General features: G+C 34.1%; 1 protein-coding gene across 10 annotated transcripts in view; it reads right to left on the bottom strand.

Annotated features, from left to right (window-relative positions):
• Positions 1-19,602, bottom strand: part of Ralyl (RALY RNA binding protein like) — a 735,459-nt gene that overhangs the window by 229,489 nt on the left and 486,368 nt on the right. The window contains exon 2 of one of the 10 annotated variants that reach the window (XM_074068785.1): positions 18,835-19,045. The exons of the other annotated variants lie outside the window; for them this stretch is intronic. Within the exon in view, the coding sequence (XP_073924886.1) occupies positions 18,835-18,874 (40 nt within the window). The 5' untranslated portion in view covers positions 18,875-19,045. The remainder of the gene's footprint in view (positions 1-18,834; positions 19,046-19,602) is intronic. 10 annotated transcript variants of the gene reach the window in all.

Below are 19,602 nucleotides of genomic sequence, written 5' to 3'. Positions count from 1 at the left end.
CATTTATTTTTAATTGGTGTCTGAGGAAAAAATTCATTTACTTTGTCATGTCCCTGGATTTGCTAAGGCAGCAAGGAGTAAACAGTAACTTGAATGATCAGAATTTTGTCAGCATTAAATTCGTTCTCCAGGAATATTTATGTGAAACTAGCCTTTTTCTAATAATATTTCTAGCACAGATAATACACTCAAATTTGATAAATGGATAGAGTCTCTCAAAGAAGCTATAGCAATGATACCCCATAGAGATTTCTAGAATTTGTTTGTTTTCTGTCTTGAGAGAAATATTTTTCAGATTATTTAATATCTCATTGTTTCAGAACCCATGTTGGATTTTCAGAAGATTGTATTTGAGTGGATATGAAAACTTGTTTGAGATTAAAAGAAAAACAAAGCATTTAAAATTCTATTTTGAAAGTATTCTTTGATATTTGGAAATTTAAGGGAACAAAAAGATGATGATCATTGATGTTTGCTGCAGAGATTCTCTTCCAGTAGCTAATTCTTATGCATCCTTCAGGAGCTTAGGCAGTCAGTTCCTACTGATGCATTTATTTAAACTCCTCATGTCTCGTAAAAAATGGTCTTTTTAATATGTTCCTCTGTAACATGTATATATTCTGTATGCAAATTACAATTTTCCCAGAATTTGACAATGACTCTAGAAGGCAGAAACAGTCCCTTTGTTCCTTACTGTATTCTCAGCACAGTATGGCATTAGGAAGCCCAAAATCAATAGTTGTTGAAGAGTGAAAGGAAACAATTGCCTTACTTATGTACCTGTTTCAGAACTAGAAATTGCAGTCATTTGCCTCATAAATCACTATGATACAGTCTGTTGATAAAATATTCTCTGCTTTTTTGTACTCACAAATATCCTTGCATGATGTTAGTATGTAAAAGTCTTTGTGTCAGTTTTGATTTTTTTTGTCTACTGACAACCTTAAATTTCTTGTTTCAAAACAATGTAACAATGTTTACACCAAATTTAAGGCACTCTATCAAAGTAATATGAAATATATATATGTGTGTGTGTGTATTTATCTATTTATATATATGTATATATATAAATATACATATACATATATATATGTAGATATATAGTGACTTTTAATGATTGTTGTCCTAATCATTAACAATTATATTTGTTTCTGGTTAAATTAAAGCTTCTAGATGATTTTGTCCTTGTGGTTCAAAACTGAAGACATAGCTGATAACACATTTGGAATTAAAACTTGCTTCTCTGCATTCTGTTTTTTCTCTTACCCAGGATTGGTTGTGGCTGTTTCATTATTCCCTAAATCAATTTTGAATCTGTTAGAGGAACAAATTGTTTATTTCTCCAGAGATTCATAGCTATTAATCTCAGCAGTAACTCAATGATTGATTTTTTTCAAACCTCAACTCAGAAAGACATAGATGGGAAGGAATAATTTGAACCAAGTCCAGGATATATTAGCTGAACTATGAAAGCTAAGACTTCATGCCATGCACCATAAATCTTTGTGACTAATTTGTTATGCCACTTTTAAATTTGAGGATATAATTAGAATGGTCATATAAAGCAATTTCATTGCCCACTTTCTTATTCTCTTCTTTCATTGTCCTTTCTATATTCTTACAACTCAGTAGTCGTATCAACTGGAAATTATTGAATTCTAACTAAAGTGACCCTATTTCTAAAGCATTTAAAATTGCTGCAGGTGAAAGGCTTTCAATGTTTCAAATACATAGATACCACCAATGCCAATAATGAATATTGAGCATTAAATAGATCTGAATGGTTAAAGTCCAAACTTTGCTGGCAAATTTCTGACATAAAGGCTTAAACTGTAAGAGATGAAAAACACTATTAGAATAATGCACAGACTCTAAAAGGATTTGCAGGTTACTACACTTTCTTTCTTTCCTAAAAGTAATCAATATTTCCAAGAATTTTTACTGAGGAGTAATTTACTGTCTGGACTTGGTAATTTGAAAAAAAATGAAATTGTTAGAAGAGCAGTAAGTAATTCAATAAAGAATTGAAGCTAAAATGACCTGAGTTGGTTCAAGAACAATCTAAAGTGCTACGGTCTTAAATTTGAGTTTTTTATGGTGCAGGTAGTTTACCCTCTTCCTGGGTCACCAACCATGGAATAATTTTGCCTAGACATCCTTTAAAATAGGATATGGCTCCAACACAACAGTGGGTGAAAAAGGCAGGTTAAACCAGAGCCGATACAGAGCTACCAAAGCCAGTGTCTCAAGGTGAACATACAGCTAGTGTTATGTATGTGTGGTGTCCTGTGGTACCTTTGTATATATTAACACCTTTTGGCACAAAAAAGAACAGACCTGCACTTGAATAATAATTATCTGCTTGCATTTTAATTCATTGTTTTCAGTTCTAGAGGTTGAACTCAGGGCCTTACAATGCCTATGTAAATGTTCTGCACTGAGCCACACCCTCAATCTTTTAAGTGTTAGTTTTTCAGGTAATGTCTCATATTTTTACTCTGGCCAGCCTTGGGCTGTTTCCTCCTACTCTGCCTCTCATGTAGCTGAGATTACAGACACAGGAACCACCGTATCCAGCTCTCATTTCAATTTTTGAATGCAGTTAAATTCAAGCTAACTAACTTTGTTTTTGATCAAGTGTTAAGTTCAACATACTTGGAATTTCACAGGATAAAAAAAAAAAAATCTAGAATTCCAAAGACAGGTCTGCTTCAGAGAGATTGTACCTGAAGAACACATAATATTATTATCAGTTCCTAAAAATAGGCATGCCTACAAAAGTTTAAAAATAACTTCCTTTTAATGGTTGGCAACAATCACAATTCTAAATTATAATTTAAAATCTTCACTTGTATATATTTTAGAAACTATGAATGATTCATTTTGTATCTGAATTGTCAAGAATGCACATTCATTTATTAGTACTCCTTTAATGTACTAAGAATATTGTACCATATAAAGTATTCACAGAGGGGCATTTGTTAAAGATATCCAGTTAGCAACTATTTTAGAGGAAAAATATCCAAGGCCCTTGACCTGTTATTCTATTTTCTAGTAAACTTAAGTACCATCTTTGACATTTATTTAGACTCCATGTCCTTCATCTCTCTTGGCCCAGCACCACAGGTTTTGACTGATGACATCTGAAGCAACTTGCTTTGACTTCTGTTCTATTACTTGTCAAATCATTTTAAAACTAAAAAAATCCAACATATTTCATCAATGTAATACACAAAATCTTCATTTAGTCCACTAAGTTGTATTTCATTATTTCCCTCACACTGACTGTGTACATCAGGTTGCTGAGATTTTATAGGCAAGTCCCTCCTTTCCCTGGAATTTGTATTTGGAAGTTCACCAGGTAAACATAAAATCAATATCCTTAATTAAACTCTAAGTATAGGGACACCATATTTTCCACAATGCCTAGTTATTCTCTCTTGCAGAATATTTAAATTCTATTTTCATAATGGAAATAGTATTATGAGATCAAATAATATTTTATGTTGCAGTTATTAGTTATAAAGCATAGAAACATTTGCATTTTTCCTTGATGTAAAATCACCCTGATGTTTATCATGATTTGAATTTTATGGCAGTTAAGATGGCTATATATACTTCAATTGGACGTATTTAATGAATATTCAATATTTTTCCTACTGTGTAAGTCTACCTAAATCAATACTATTTTTAATTGTCTTGGTACCAATCTTATTCAAATCACTTCATATCTCATGAAATGGCTTAAACATAGTTTTTTTTCTTCTTATTCTACACATATCATGATTTCTGAGGTCATTACATAATATATTAAGATGTACAGTCATGACAAAAGACCAACCAGGATTGGGTACAGGCCATGCTTATTTTTTTCTTATTACTGTAGAAATTTGATTTGTGATAATGATAGCTAATTATTGTGAGCAATATTTCCAATCAATCTAGTGAGTTTACTAAGGAAAAAGGATTATATTAAATAAGAATTTTGATAAGATTGGAATGAACTACTGAAATAGATTAATTGGTTTGATGCCTACTTTAATCAAAGCAGTGGTGTGCCCTTTATAGATAATGCAACTGTTCACACATAGAATAATGATATTTTGTTAACAAACTTAATTTTCAGTTCCTTTAATAGCAATAATTTTATATTTATCATGTTTTAGTTGAGTGTGAACTTTGCATAGTGTATGTCTATAAGGTCTCCAATATTGAAATATGAAATATGAGTTACTATGAGATTATAAATCTGCTAGAATCCAAATACACAAAACTCATAATAAATGATATAGATTCTTATATACTCTTCTCATAAACATTACAAATAATGGAAATATTAATCTCACTGATAAATAATGTACATAAATATATTTTATGAGATTGTTTCTGTGGATGCATCCAGGAATTACAAATACAGTAACATTAAGTAATCATAATTTAAAATCATCAGTTTCACTTATATTTAAAATGAGGATTATAAAGATAATTATGCTTTACAAGCAACTTGGTTTACATTTCATTGGACATGAAGCAATGAAATGTTACGAGATCACAAAAATTTAAACAACTAAAGCACTTGTCTATATTAAAGTAAATCCAGATATACATGATGATCTTAAAGGAACTTGAATTCAGAGCCTTCTATGTCTGTGAGTCCTGCATCTGTGGATTCCACCAAGTCCATTTACTCTACAGTTAAACCTGTGATGGTTCCATAGGTGCTGAACATTTGTAGCTTATTTTGTCATTATTTCCTAAGCAATACAGTCTAAAAATTCTTTATGTGTCATTTACATTGAATTGGGAATTGTAAGTAACCTAGAGATAATTTAAAGTATACAAGAGGATATGCAGGCATTTTCTGCAAATACTATGCCATTTCACATAAAGGACTTGGACATCCATGGATTTTCATATCCTGGGAGGACCTGGAAACTGATTCCCTAGGTCAACAGAAAACTGCATATAAAAATCAAGAAATCTTTAAAGAATGATCATTTTAAATCATGGTATACAGAGACAGACCCTCTCTGTGGTAATAGAATGGACTTTGCTAACACTTATATAGTCTTCTTTTTATAGGTAGAGGTCTACTCAATGTCTTTCTTATAGACAATGGTTGAAAATTAGAGAAAATAGAAAGATATACTTTAGTTACTACCTAGTACTTCACATGATGTTGGAAGATTATAACTGAAGAATAATTTGCAACCTAATGTGATTTAAATTATATTTGTACTTTCAAAAGATAGAAAAATAGGGATTCCAAGATGGCGGCTAGAGGGACGAAGCAGAAAGTGTGCCTCCTACAGTGAAATCTTGGAGAAATGCTAGAGACACACCTTGAAGGCAAAACCACAGAGAAGAGGCAAAACTTTGACCCCTCCACACCTCCAGCCTGCGCAGAGAATCTCCACTACCCATTAAACAGAGAAACCAGGAGGGCCCCCGGGCCGACAGATGCCCATGCCCAACGGCTTGGGAAGACATGGACAAGGTGAGCTAATCGGTACTTGGTACTTCCACAGACATCCCTGGACCAGATCAGCATAGCTCCCTGGACAGACTGACCCCCACCTGGGGAAAAAAGAGAAACTGAGTAATAAGCAATAAGAACAATAAAGACATGTGGCAAAGAGGGTGGGACACCCTGAGCTCTGAAGATGGGGGATGGAGAAATCTTCCCAGAACTGTAAATAAACAAGCCGGGCCTGGCCGGAAAGGCTCCAGTGGGAGCAAGGATGCACGCCCAACAACCAGGAGCGGGAAAGCTTGTGAGAGTGGTGGAGGGAGGAAAACTCCACAGGAGAGGGGGGAAGACCCACTTCCCATGTGAACTGTAAATAAACACGCAGGCCTGAGAAAGTGGGTGCAGTGTCACCTCCCCCAGTGTGGTTGGAAAGGGGAAAACTTGTAGCAGCAGCTCGTGCACAGGACTCTGAGTAAACAAAGCCTGCGGGACCAGGGGAGTGTTAAGCTCATTCCTGAGAGCTGCATAAATAACACCTCCAGCAACAGCAGGCTGAGAGCAGTGGGCAAGCAAGCCACAGCTGCATATAGCCATTCACAGAACTGTCTCCAGACTTTTTTTTCTCTCTCCCTACCTTTGATGAGAAAACAACTGAACTACACCTGCATGCTAAAAAACTTACTGAAACTGTATTGCATTTGAACTTGGGACACTTGGTGGGCTTTTTTTTTTTTTTTTGGTGCAGTTTTGTTCTACTTTATGTCTCCCCTTTGATGAGACAACTACAGAACAACATCTGAGGCACCATCTTCAGGATTGCAGGCTGAGGGATGAATACCAAAATTATTAAGACTGAAATTTTGTTGCATTTGAACTTGGAGGTTTTTATTTTTTATTTTTTACTTTGTTTTATTTTATAAATATATATTTTTTCTTTCAGCTACTTATTTTTTATTTTTATTCTTATCTTTACTCTTTTTGTTTTTTATTTTCAATCCTCTCTCTGTCTCTCTAATGCCTGTTCAGCTTATGGTTGATTAGTCACTGTCTCTCCCTGTTTATATCTTTGAAACTTTTTTTGTTTGGTTCTTTGTTTTTTTTTTTTCTACTTGATTATTTGTTTTTCCCTTTCCCTTTAATCCTTGCTTTCCATCCCCTCTCACCCTTCCATTCTAAATGTCACTAGTGCTATTATTACAAGTCAAAAAACAATTAACTGGACACAGTACAGGAACAATAACAATATCAAGGGCAATGATGGGAAGACAGGAAAAACAGGGAAAACAGTTTCCCCACAGCAAAAAATTAGTACAGGAACCAGAGGGAAATGAAGAAAACAGATACTCAGATCCAGACTTAAACAAAACGAAGATAAACTATGCCAAAGAACCCAATGAAGCCCACAAGAACAATTTAAAAGAAAACATACTACAGGAACTCAATGAGAATTTTATAGAGATGATACTGGATATGGTCAACCAAAATGTACAGGAGACACTCAAGAAATTCCAAGACAACAAAAATAGAGAATTTGAAAAAGGAAAAGAAGAAACAAAGGAAACCATAGAAGCACTGTATAAACATCAAAGTGAAACAGAGGACATGATTAATAAACAGAGATATGAACTCAGGACAAAAATAGACAACATTGAAGAGGAAACAGCCCAGGATATGGAAAACCTCAGAAAAAAGAACGAAACAGAATTGCAAAACAAAACAGAAGGCCAATCCAGCAGAATAGAACAAACAGAAGACAGAATCTCAGAACTTGAAGATGAAATGGTAATTAAAGGAAAAACCAAAGAGCTATTAATTAAACAACTCAAGACCTGTGAAAAGAAAATGCAAGAACTCACCGACTCCATCAAAAGACCAAACTTGAGGATCATGGGCATTGAAGAAGGAGAAGAGGTGCAAGGGAAGGGAATGTGTGATATATTCAACAAAATAATAATGGGAAATTTCCCAAATCTAGAGAAAGATATTCCCATACAGATGCAAGAGGCCTCCAGGACACCAAACAGACCAGATCAAAATAGAACTACCCCAAGACATATCATCATTAAAACAACAATTTCAGAAACTAGGGAAATAGAAATTAAAAAAAAATGAAGCCCCCCCAAACAAAAAAGAAAAAAAAAGAAAGAAACTAGGGAAAGAATATTGAAGGCTGTAAGAGAGAAAAAACAAGTAAAATACAAAGGTAAACCCATCAAAATCACAGCAGACTTCTCAACAGAAACATAAAAGCAAGAAGAGCGTGGGGTGAGATCTTCCGGGCACTGAATGAAAATAAATTCATCCCCAGGATACTCTACCCAGCAAAACTATCATTCAAAGTAGAGGGAGCAATAAAAGTCTAATAAGCAGAAACTAAATAAGCAGAAATTCAAACAGTATGTGCCCACAAAGCCACCACTACAAAAGATTCTTCAAGGGATTCTGCACACAGAAAGTGAAACCCAACATAACCATGAAAGGACAGGCAGCACCAAACTAATGAAAAAACAAGAAAGTAGAGAGTAACCTCAACTTAGGTACACACAATCAAACCTTCAAACAACTAAGAAAACTAAATGACAGGAATTACCACATACCTATCAGTATTAACACTTAATGTTAATGGACTTAATTCCCCCATCAAAAGGCCCAACTTGACGAAATGGATTAAAAAGGAAGATCCAACAATTTGTTGCTTACAGGAGACCCATCTAACCAACAGAAATAAGCATAGGCTTAGGATGAAAGGCTGGAAGAAGATTTGCCCAGACAATGGCCCATGAAAACAGGCAGGAGTAGCAATACTTATCTCTGACAAAGTAGACTTCAAACCCACATTGATCAAATGAGATAAAGAAGGACATTCCATACTAATAAAAAGGGAAATAGACCAAAAGGAAATAATAATTATCAACCTATATGCACCCAATGTCAACAAACACAATTTCATCAAATATACCCCGAAAGACCTAAAAGCATATATTAATTCCAACACAGTGGTGTGGGAGACTTTAACACCCCATTATCACTAATAGACAGGTCATCCAAACAAAAAAATCAATAATGAAATACAAGATCTAAAATATACAATAGATCAAATGGACCTACTTGATGTCTACAGAAAATTTCATCCAACTTCTACACAATACACATTCTTCTCAGCAGCCCAGGGAACCTTCTCCAAAATAGATCATATCTTATGGAACAAAGCAAGCCTCAGCAAATATAAGAAAATAGAAATTATACTGTGCATAGTATCTGATTACGATGCAATAAAACTAGAACTCAACAACAAAAGTAAAGACAAAAAACTTGCAAACAGCTGGAAACTAATAACTCATTACTTAATGAACAATGGGTCATTGATGAAATAAAAGAGGAAATTAAAAAGTTCCTGGAAGTCAATGGAAATGAAAACACAACCTACCAGAACCTATGGGACACAGCAAAGGCAGTCCTGAGAGGTAAGTTTATAGCCATGAGTGCATATATTAAAAAGACTGAAAGATCCCAAATCAATGACTTAATGATACATCTCAAACTCCTAGAAAAACAAGAACAAGCAAATCCCAAAACAAATAGAAGGAGAGAAATAATAAAAATAAGAGCTGAAATCAACAAAATAGAAACCAAAAAAACCACACAAAGAATTAATGAAACAAAAAGTTGGTTCTTTGAAAAAATAAAAATGATCAACAGACCCATGGCAAACCTAACTAAAATGAGGAGAGAAAAAACCCAAATTAGTAGAATCAGGAATACAAAAGGGGAGATAACAACAAACACCATGGAAGTCCAGGAAATCATCAGAAACTACTTTGAGAACCTATATTCAAATAAATTAAAAAATCTTAAAGAAATGAACAGATATCTAGACACTTATGACCATCCAAAACTGAACCAAGAGGAAATTAATCACCTGAACAGATCTATAACACAAAATGAAATTGAAGCAGCAATCAAGAGTCTCCCCAAAAAGAAAAGTCCAGGACCTGATGGATTCTCTGCTGAATTCTATCAGACCTTTAAAGAAGAACTGATACCAAACCTCCTTAAACTGTTCCATGAAATAAAAAGGGAAGGAAAACTGCCTAACACATTTTATGAAGCCATTATTACACTTATCCCAAAACCAGGCAAAGACACCTCCAAAAAGGAGAACTGTAGGCCAATCTCCTTAATGAACATTGATGCAAAAATCCTCAACAAAATAATGGCAAACTGAATTCAACAATATATCAAAAAGATTATTCACCACGACCAAATAGGCTTCATCCCAGGAATGCAGGGGTGGTTCAACAAACGAAAATCAATAAACGTAATAAACCACATTAACAGAAGCAAAGACAAAAACCATTTGATAATCTCAATAGATGCAGAAAAAGCCTTTGATAAGATCCAACATCATTTCATGATAAAAGCTCTAAGAAAACTAGGAATAGAAGGAAAGTACCTCAACGTTATAAAAGCTATATATGACAAACCTATAGTCAGCATTGTATTTAATGGAGAAAAACTGAAACCATTCCCTGTAAAATCAGGAACTAGACAAGGATGCCTGTTATCTCCACTCCTATTCAACACAGTACTGGAATTCCTAGCCACAGCAATTAGGCAAGAAGAAGGGACAAAAGGAATACAAATAGGTAAAGAAACTGTCAAAATATCCCTATTTGCAGATGACATGATCCTATACCTTGAAGAACAAGAAACTCTACTCAGAAGCTCTTAGAAACCATCAATAGCTACAGCAAGGTAGCAGGATATAAAATCAACATAGAAAAATCATTAGCATTTCTATACACTAATAATGAGCAAACTGAAAAAGACTATATGAAAACAATTCCAATTACAATAGCCTAAAAAAAAATCAAATACCTAGGTGTAAACCTAACAAAAGATGTGAAAGACCTCTACAAGGAAAACTATACACTTCTGAAGAAAGAGATTGAGGAAGACTATAGAAAGTGGAGAGATCTCCCATGCTCATGGATTGGTAGAATCAACATAGTAAAAGTGTCTATACTATCAAAAGTAATCTACATGTTTAATGCAATTCCCATCAAAATTCCAATGACATTCATTAAAGAGATTGAAAAATCTACTGTTAAATTTATATGGAAACACAAGAGGCCACAAATAGCCAAGGCAATACTCAGTCAAAAGAACAATGCAGGAGGTATCACGATACCTGACTTCAAACTATATTACAAAGCAATAACAATAAAAACAGCATGGTACTGGCCAAAAAAACAGACATGAAGACCAGTGGAACAGAATAGAGGACGCAGATATGAAGCCACACAACTATAACCAACTTGTCTTTGACAAAGGCGCTAAAAATATATGATGGAGAAAAAGCAGCCTCTTCAACAAAAACTCCTGGGAAAACTGGTTAGCAGTCTGCAAAAAACTGAAACTAGATCCATGTATATTGCCCTATACAAATATTAACTCAAAATGGATCAAGGATCTTAATATCAGACCACAAACTCTAACGTTGATATAGGAAAGAGTATAAATACTCTGGAGTTAGTAGGTATAGGTAAGAACTTTCTCAGTGGAACCCCAGCAGCATAGCAACTAAGAGATAGCATAGATAAATGGGATGTCATAAAAATAAAAAGCTTCTGTTCATCAAAAGAAATGGTCTCTAAACTGAAGAGAACACCCACAGAGTGGGAGAAAATATTTGCCACCTACACATCAGACAAAGGACTGATAACCAGAATATTTAGGGAACTTAAAAAAGTAAATTCTCCTAAAACTAATGAACCAATAAAGAAATGGGCAAGTGAACTAAATAGAACTTTCTCTAAAGAAGAAATTCAAATGGCCAAAAAACACATGAAAAAATGCTCACCACCTCTAGCAATAAAGGAAATGAAAATTAAAACCCCACTAAGATTCCACCTCACCCCTGTTAGAATAGACATCATTAGCAACACCACGAAAAACAGGTGTTGGCGAGGATGCAGGGGAAAAAGGAACCCTCTTACACTGTTGGTGGGAATGTAAACTAGTACAACCACTCTGGAAAAAAATTTGGAGGCTACTTAAAAAGCTAAACATTGATCTACCATTTGATCCAGCATTACCACTCTTGGGGATATACCCAAAAGACTGTGACACAGGTTACTACAGAGACACCTGCACACCCATGTTTATGGCAGCACTATTCAAAATAGCCAAGTTATGGAAACAGCCAAGATGCCCCACCACTGACGAATGGATTAAGAAAATGTGGTATCTATACACAATGGAATTTTATGCAACCATGAAGAAGAACGAAATGTTATCATTCGCTGGTAAATGGATGGAATTGGAGGACATCATTCTGAGTGAGGTTAGCCTGGCCCAAAAGACCAAAAATCATATGTTCTCCCTCATATGCAGACATTAGATCAAGGGCAAACACAACAAGGGGTTTGGACTTTGAGCACATGATAAATCTGAGAGCACACAAGGGAGGGGTGAGGATAGGTAAGACACCTAAAAAATTAGCTAGAATTTGTTGCCCTCAACTCAGAGAAACTAAAGCAGATACCTTAAAAACAACTGAGGCCAATAGGAGAAGGGGACTAGGAACTAGAGAAAAGGTTAGATCAAAAAGAATTAACCTAAAAGTTAACATACACGCACAGGAAATTAATGTGAGTCAACTCCCTGTATAGCTATCCTTATCTCAACTAGCAAAAGCCCTTGGTCCTTCCTATTATTGCTTATACTCTCTCTTCAACAAAATTAGAAATAAGGGCAAAATAGTTTCTGCTGGGTATCAAGGGGGTGAGGGGGAGAGGGTGGGGACAGAGTGGGTGGCAAGGGAGGGGCTGGGGGCAGGAGGGAGAAATGACCCAAGCCTTGTATGTACATATGAATAATAAAACAATAAAAATTAAAAAAAGATAGAAAAATAGCACATTTCCATTTTACAAACAATATTTATAAAATAGAAATTGGCTTAAATTCTTGTTTGGAAATAAATCATACAATCAAATATCAAAGTCATATTTGTATATATATGCAACACAAACATATATATCTATATTGTGGAACGACTCCATATTATTATCCTAATACAAGAGAGCCTCTGGCATACGCTATTCTACTCTTTGCTTCTGAGTTCCACTTTTTCAGATCCCACGTATAAGTGTATGGCTCATTTCACTTAGCAGCCCTCCAGATTTATCTATGTTGGCACAGAAGACAGAATTTCCTTCTTTATAAGGTGACATACCATTCTATTGTGTACATAAACCACATTTTCTTTATCCTTAATATATGGACTCTTTGGCTAATTCTGTATCTTGACTATTATGAATAATTCTGAAAAGAGCATGAGGGTATGGAGAACTTTTTGTGATAGCTGATTTTATTTCTATTGCTACTGCTTGATTTTTGGGTTGTTGCATTTCTTTACTTTTTAAAAGTGACTCCGTTCTACCCTGTACTGATTTATATTCCTCAACAGTATAAAAGGATATCCTTTACTCTATATCTTTGACGCTTGTTACAAACTCTTATGTTTTTAGTGATTACCATTCTATCATGTGTGGTTTTAATTTGTGCTTCCATTATGATTAGTGATAACTGACATGTTTTCATATACCTGTTGGCTATATGTCTATTTGTAGCCCTTCTTAAGTAAGTCCACACATGTATAAACAACTGATTTTTGAAAAATGTGCCAAGAAGACACAATGAATAATGTTGAGAAAATTTGATTGCTACATGCTGAAGAATGAAATGACACCTTTATCACTCAATGCCATCTCTCCTCATACAAAAAATCAACTGAAATGGATTAGAGACTTAATTGTAAAACCTGAACTTGTAAAACTAGTAGACGAATAGGAGAAAGGTTTCTTGACATTGGTCTGGAGTAATATTTTTTGGATATAACCCAAAAGTACAGGCAATGTAAGGAAAAATAAGTACATGGGATTGCCCTAAACTACAAGGCCTACATACAGCAAAGGAGAAAAAAATCAAGAGAGAGAGAAATATAACCATAGGATGGGGGCAATTATTTCTGAATGACACATGAAATGTGTTAAAAATAGATTAATGTCTGCCTTTTACAACAATCTTATTTTCCTATGTGCCTAGTTGGTTTCAAATGTATAATCTGAATGTAATTTATTCATTAAATACAAATATACATTATTTTTAACTGTGGCATTCTTTAAAGGGACAAATGACATTCTGCATATACCATGGACCTGAACACTTGGACACAGAATGAAGTAGTTTTTGTGCAATTCTAGAGAATAATGTAGCAGGATTTTTATAAGAAAGGTACTAAAAAAGCAGGTGATACATGACAGCCATGCTGCTTTTGTTTAATAAAGAAGTTAAATAAAAATGCACAGACATTTGTTTTATAAAAATGACCTTTGACCACATGGAGTATTGTTAAATACAAAAAATACATGGAGAAGTAGAGATAGAGATGAGAGAGAGAGAGAGAGAGAGTATGAGAGAATGAATGGGAATTAATATTCCTGCAGGCAGAACCAGTCACTGCTTAGAACCTGTAAACACCACCTGGATTAAGGATGTGAGACAGACCAATATGTACTTCCATTTAAGGTCAATCTGCATTGGGGTGTTACCCATCAGCCTTTGTACATTTCTGCTCCAAACCGGCATATATGGTCCCATTGTGTTGTTCAATCAGACCATCTTGATTCTAGCCATGCAGGTATAATTCCATGGAGGAATGTCTAAAACCACAACTTCTCAATCCATATCATATTAGAAAATGAGAGAAAAATGGCAAGAGAAATTTCAGAAGTCCCAACAAGCATCAATAATGGAGAAACCAAGGAATAAATTTAATAGTGTTCTCTGGAAAGATTTTACCAACCAAGCTTAAATCATCATCTTAGTGTAAAGTTAAAAAATTTTAAACCAGGTGATATCTTTAACTGCATATGTGGTAGATAACATCAATATATGAGATACGGAATAATTTTGGAATTAAGTTAATGATTTGTTTTGCCTTCACTGTTACAAAGAGAGCATATATCTCACAATTCTCATGTTTTGGCCTTGTTTGTCACTGCTCCTACTTAAGCTTTCTGCATAGCTAGCATTACAGGTGTGAACGACCATACCTCACTTGTTTGTTTAGATGGAGGTCTCAACATTTTGCCTGGGCTGGCTTTTAACTGCAATAACTCTGACCTCCTTCTCCTGAGTTTCTGAGATTACAGTGTGAGTAACCATGCCTAACCCTAATAATCCATTTTTATCTTGCTAACTAATTCATAAAAATTTCAATGGCTATCTACAATAAAGACTTATCTAAAAAAAACTATATCAATAAATATGTAAGAGCTAAGACAATTCATTTTTTGAAATAATCACACAATACTGAACCTGTTACACGTGTTGATCAATAAATCCCTGATTCTGCATCAGTTGAGACTGGGAACAACCTTATTTGTTACTGCTACTGTCTTACAAAGCCTTACAACAATGCTAACAAACTATTAAATAATTGTCTCTGAAAGAAAGGTTTTTAAAGAGACAAAGTATTAATATAGATCAATAATACAAAGATATTCACAAGAAGATAAATTGGAAAATACACTTGGCCAAAGAATATATTACTGATCTCTGACAGACTACAGTTTATCATAGATGTAATGCTAAAAAATATCATTCTTATAATTATCATTTTAATAAAAGTATTCCGCAAGTCACTTAGAGATATAGATAGTGGTTCTTAAAGGTTAATAAATACATCTCTCCCATTTCCTTTATGTTTCTGATCTTAATAAGAGTGACTTTTCCTGACTACTCTGGGGAAAATGGAAACAACCCACCCCACCTTCCACTTTTCCCTTGCTTGTTTTATTTTTCTCCATAACTCTTAACATCATATGGCATATCAATATCTATTTGTGTGTCATCTTCCCATAAAAACTGAAATGTTATTTAGTCCATTAGCACTAGAGCAGTGTCTGGAATGTAATAGGTGATCAAGAACATGTATTTGCATGAATAAACTTTATTGCACACTCATGAATTGCTTTGAATAAACCAATATAATGCACCCTTGACAAGATTTAAAACTTGAATGAAGCAAACTGTTTATGGGATAAACAGTTTTTCTCTATGTAAGACAGAAAGTAGGAATCATAAACAAAATTACATCATTTGAAAAGAGAAGAGAAAGGGTAAACTGACTTGGAAACCCAAGAGACCTCTTTGAGGATGCAGCATTTGAATTATAAATGGAAAAGAGAAGGTATCTATGTGTGAAGATGCAGGTGAAGGCCAACACATAGTGGTAGGAGTCTACAGAGTCAGTTTTGAGGACAATCCACTAGCACAATAAAGGCTAAAATATAGATGGTACCAGGAAAAGGGAGTGGATGACAATCATGTAAATGTCAATGTTACAAGGTCATGTTTATATTCATTTTCTAACTCAGTGACTTTTCAACATTTGTGAACATTAGGAGTTTATAAACATTGAAATGTAATAAGATCTGCATGTGATATAGTTGTCTTTCGGTGTGAGATGTATGGTATCCAAAGCTATTGCAAATTTAGTACTAGCTCTTTAAATTTTCATTTTTTTTGATTGACACATAATATTTGTGCACACTTATAAAGTCCAATTTGATGTTTTGGTTCATATCTGTATATTGGGTTGTAGCTCAATCTTTTAAAGATATGTATTTTAATTAAGCCTATTTTAGAACTTAAAAAGTAACCAAAATGTATGTGTCTATATGAACACCTATGTGTATGAACATATATATACATATTGCCCTTCATTGTACAGGTAATTCTTTATATATTCATAAGGATTCTAAGGCCCATTGCAGTAACTTCACAGGAATCTGAAACACAAACTCAGAGCCACCATCCATTCAACAAGAAACCATCAACCGTGTTTGAGTAAGAGAGGGACACAAGGATGCCTCTGTTGTGGCAGCAGTGAGGAGTAGAGCTGGAAGGTACCTCAGATCCCATAACAATCTGCTAAAGTTACAGAAGAGGGTTAAAGAAGAAGCGAAAGTGTAACCCACAGAAGTAGTTATCATTAGCCAAGATGATGAGTAGAGTACTGTCATGGCTAGTATTCAGAGTCCTGAAATGATCCTATCAAGTATTTCCATATAAAATGGACAAGGTGGATAGAGCTCACCCAAACATACCATTAACAATAAAAATGAATACCTCTTCTAATTTGATAAAATAAGATGAACTGATACAACCAGAATTTAAATTTACACTGTTCTCTTCTCCTATGGTATGAAGATTATAGCATTTATAAAATTCTACATTTAATACCAAAGACAGTATACTCTAGTTTTCTCTAATCTACATTTTGAAAGTCCTTTTTTAAAAGTGTCTAAATGTGTTTTTAAGAGCCCAAAACCCTGTTTTTTCAAGGTCATTTAGAGTTTCAACTAGACGATATTCCTTGTATACCTAATATGAGGTTTTGAAATTTAAACAAAAGCCTCATATTTTAATAAACATCCTTATGAAAATGTTTTATTATGATAAACACAAAAGTAAAAGACTATTTATGTTAATCATATTCCCAGATCAATCTGATAAAATAGGTATGCAAATATTAAGATTTCTTAAACTGTTCAGTACGTTTGGTGCCAAGAAAATTAACATTTGACATATGCAAACATTTGAAATATCACTCTCAACAATTTCCCTATTAAATTGGAAATCATTATGCAGTTATACATAGATAAGCTCGCTTATCTGAATGGATGCTGAGGCTGTACATTTTCCATTATAATTGCTCTCTCAGAAGCAAGCAAAGGGGTACTTTCCTTTCCCTCTCTTTTCTTATATAGGAAATTATAAGTAACCAATCTATACATGAGTGGAGAATGGATTCCAAATCCCCACGTGAATTCTCAGAGGATTAATGCAAATTATTCTTCAAGTTACCTGTTAAAAGTATCTTTGCTCTCCTTTTTCTCAAATCCTTAACACAGTCACACACACCTTTCCTATTCCTTTTGCTGGATATATGAAAGGAAGTTTCATTATTTTTGCTAAAAGATATTATGTGAAATCATTAAGAAATGAAAAAAATTACAAATTTGATTTATTTATTATTTCAATTTTAAAGAGAATCATAATACTTTCCTTTTCCCACAGTGATATTTTGTTAAGCATGCCAATTATTGCCTTAATTCAAGTACAATTGCCTCTAGGAGAGTTTATGCCTTTTACATGATCAAACACAACATAATACACACACACACACACACACACACACAGGATATGACTGAAAATAGAAATAATTTGAATTTTGGTTATGGGATAATTTAGGTATTTTTATATCCCAGTTGGATGGCACACAATTGTATTATATTCCACTTTTACAAATATTATTATGTAAGATAAAAATTCACTTAAGGATTCTATTTGCTTTTATTGCTAGGCTTTCTATATACTTCAATTTTATTATATTCCTGCTGTCTGATATTTTATGTTATTAGAATATAGAAACAGTTAATATGACATAATACAGCTAACTGACACAATTAAACAAAAGTAACACATTAGATTTTAAAAAACTAAACCATTCCAGTACACCCTACTGTGTCCATGCCTGTATAATTATACATCTTCTGACTTGTCTCATGTAATTCACAATTTCTTCCTGCTGCTTAATCGCAGACTTCAGCAAGCACAGTTTAGGGGGAGAGACTCAGTACAATTTTCTGTGAATCCTTTATTTGCAATGTGCATTATAGTGATGATTACCCACAAGGGAAAAAAATGAGGGGGTGTATAAAAGATGCAAGAGTAAAGGTGCAAGATATTTTTTCAAGCACATGCATAATTTAGATTCATTCTTGCAAAAGGAAATCATAAGGAAATTAATCAGCAATGTATTTGTAGACTTCACACTAATAATTTTTATAAGAAAAAAGTAGCATTTACTGTATGTTGTTTCTTGATCACAAGAAAACACTGGTATCAAAAAGCAATCAGGTATATAGAATGAAACTGGCAATCTCAGTTCTCAGAGCTCTCTGTGGTGCATAAAACTTCTTTGAACAAGAAAAATTGTTAGTTTGCAGAGGGGGTCTTACATGAAAGTAGATAAAATAAATTAAAACACTGAAAATTATCAAAAGCCATAGCTTTTTGATGGATTGTTTCTGATAATCTTTCTATATTTTAAATATATTTGATAACATCTAAAGACATTGTAAGAAATAAAAAAAGTGCAGACTTTGACTAGAAGTGCTATTACTTGTTTACAATGGTACACAGAGTCAGTGACAGGCCATTTTGGGTTCAAAATTGTTATACTTACTTTACACAACAGAAAAGATAAAGTGATAAAGAGTTTGACTCACTAGAGAAAGATGTGACTGGAAAGCTTTTCATGAGAGGCATATTGCTTTGCCACACGACAGTTTTATTATAAAACTGATTCTCAGCAACCTCTTGATGGTTTTCAGTTCCATAATCATCTCTGTTGTAGACTTTAGGCCAGAGTAATTGTGCTGCTCCTTTTCAGTCAGAATTAGTTCCTTTAAGGTGGATTGCAGATGCCTTCTTTTAACCCTTTGAAATGATGCCCGTAGTGAATTACATTACAAATATACTCTGGACTAAGAAGTTTGGCAATGAATATCCCGCTAAATTCAGCTAGTCATTCACAATTAACTCTCTCTCCTCCATTCTGAACTGTTTCATTTCCTCTGAGAGTTGGAATTGAAATTGGATGAATAAATAGAAGTTTTAGCCTAGCTTCCTAAATCTTTTCAATAGACTTCCAGGAAAGAAAAATCTATCACTCCTAGAAAAGCGAAAAGGAGAACTGTCCAGTGCTCATGCCTGAATGAAGGATGCTGAGCTAGACTGAAATTGCATTTGATCTGTTTCTCTGTTGATTTTATAAACCTTTCCGAGGGTTTCCATGGCAACAAGCGAATTAGCCCCTCTCTCCACTAACATCTTTCAAGCACGTTACAGGGATAGAGATAAAGGTTAAGTTAAAAAGAGCTACAGGATATTTTCTACTATCAGGATGTATTTGAAGAAGTCATGATTAGTCTTTTAAGAAATCAAGTATGTTTTTTCCCACCACAGTCATATGAAAAAGTTGGGTCGGAATCTAC

This window comes from Castor canadensis, chromosome 3, assembly GCF_047511655.1.
Source record: "Castor canadensis chromosome 3, mCasCan1.hap1v2, whole genome shotgun sequence".
Classification (NCBI taxonomy): Eukaryota; Metazoa; Chordata; class Mammalia; order Rodentia; family Castoridae; genus Castor; species Castor canadensis.
Note: the sequence above shows the minus strand (reverse complement) of the source record. Positions and strands in the feature narration are given on the sequence as shown.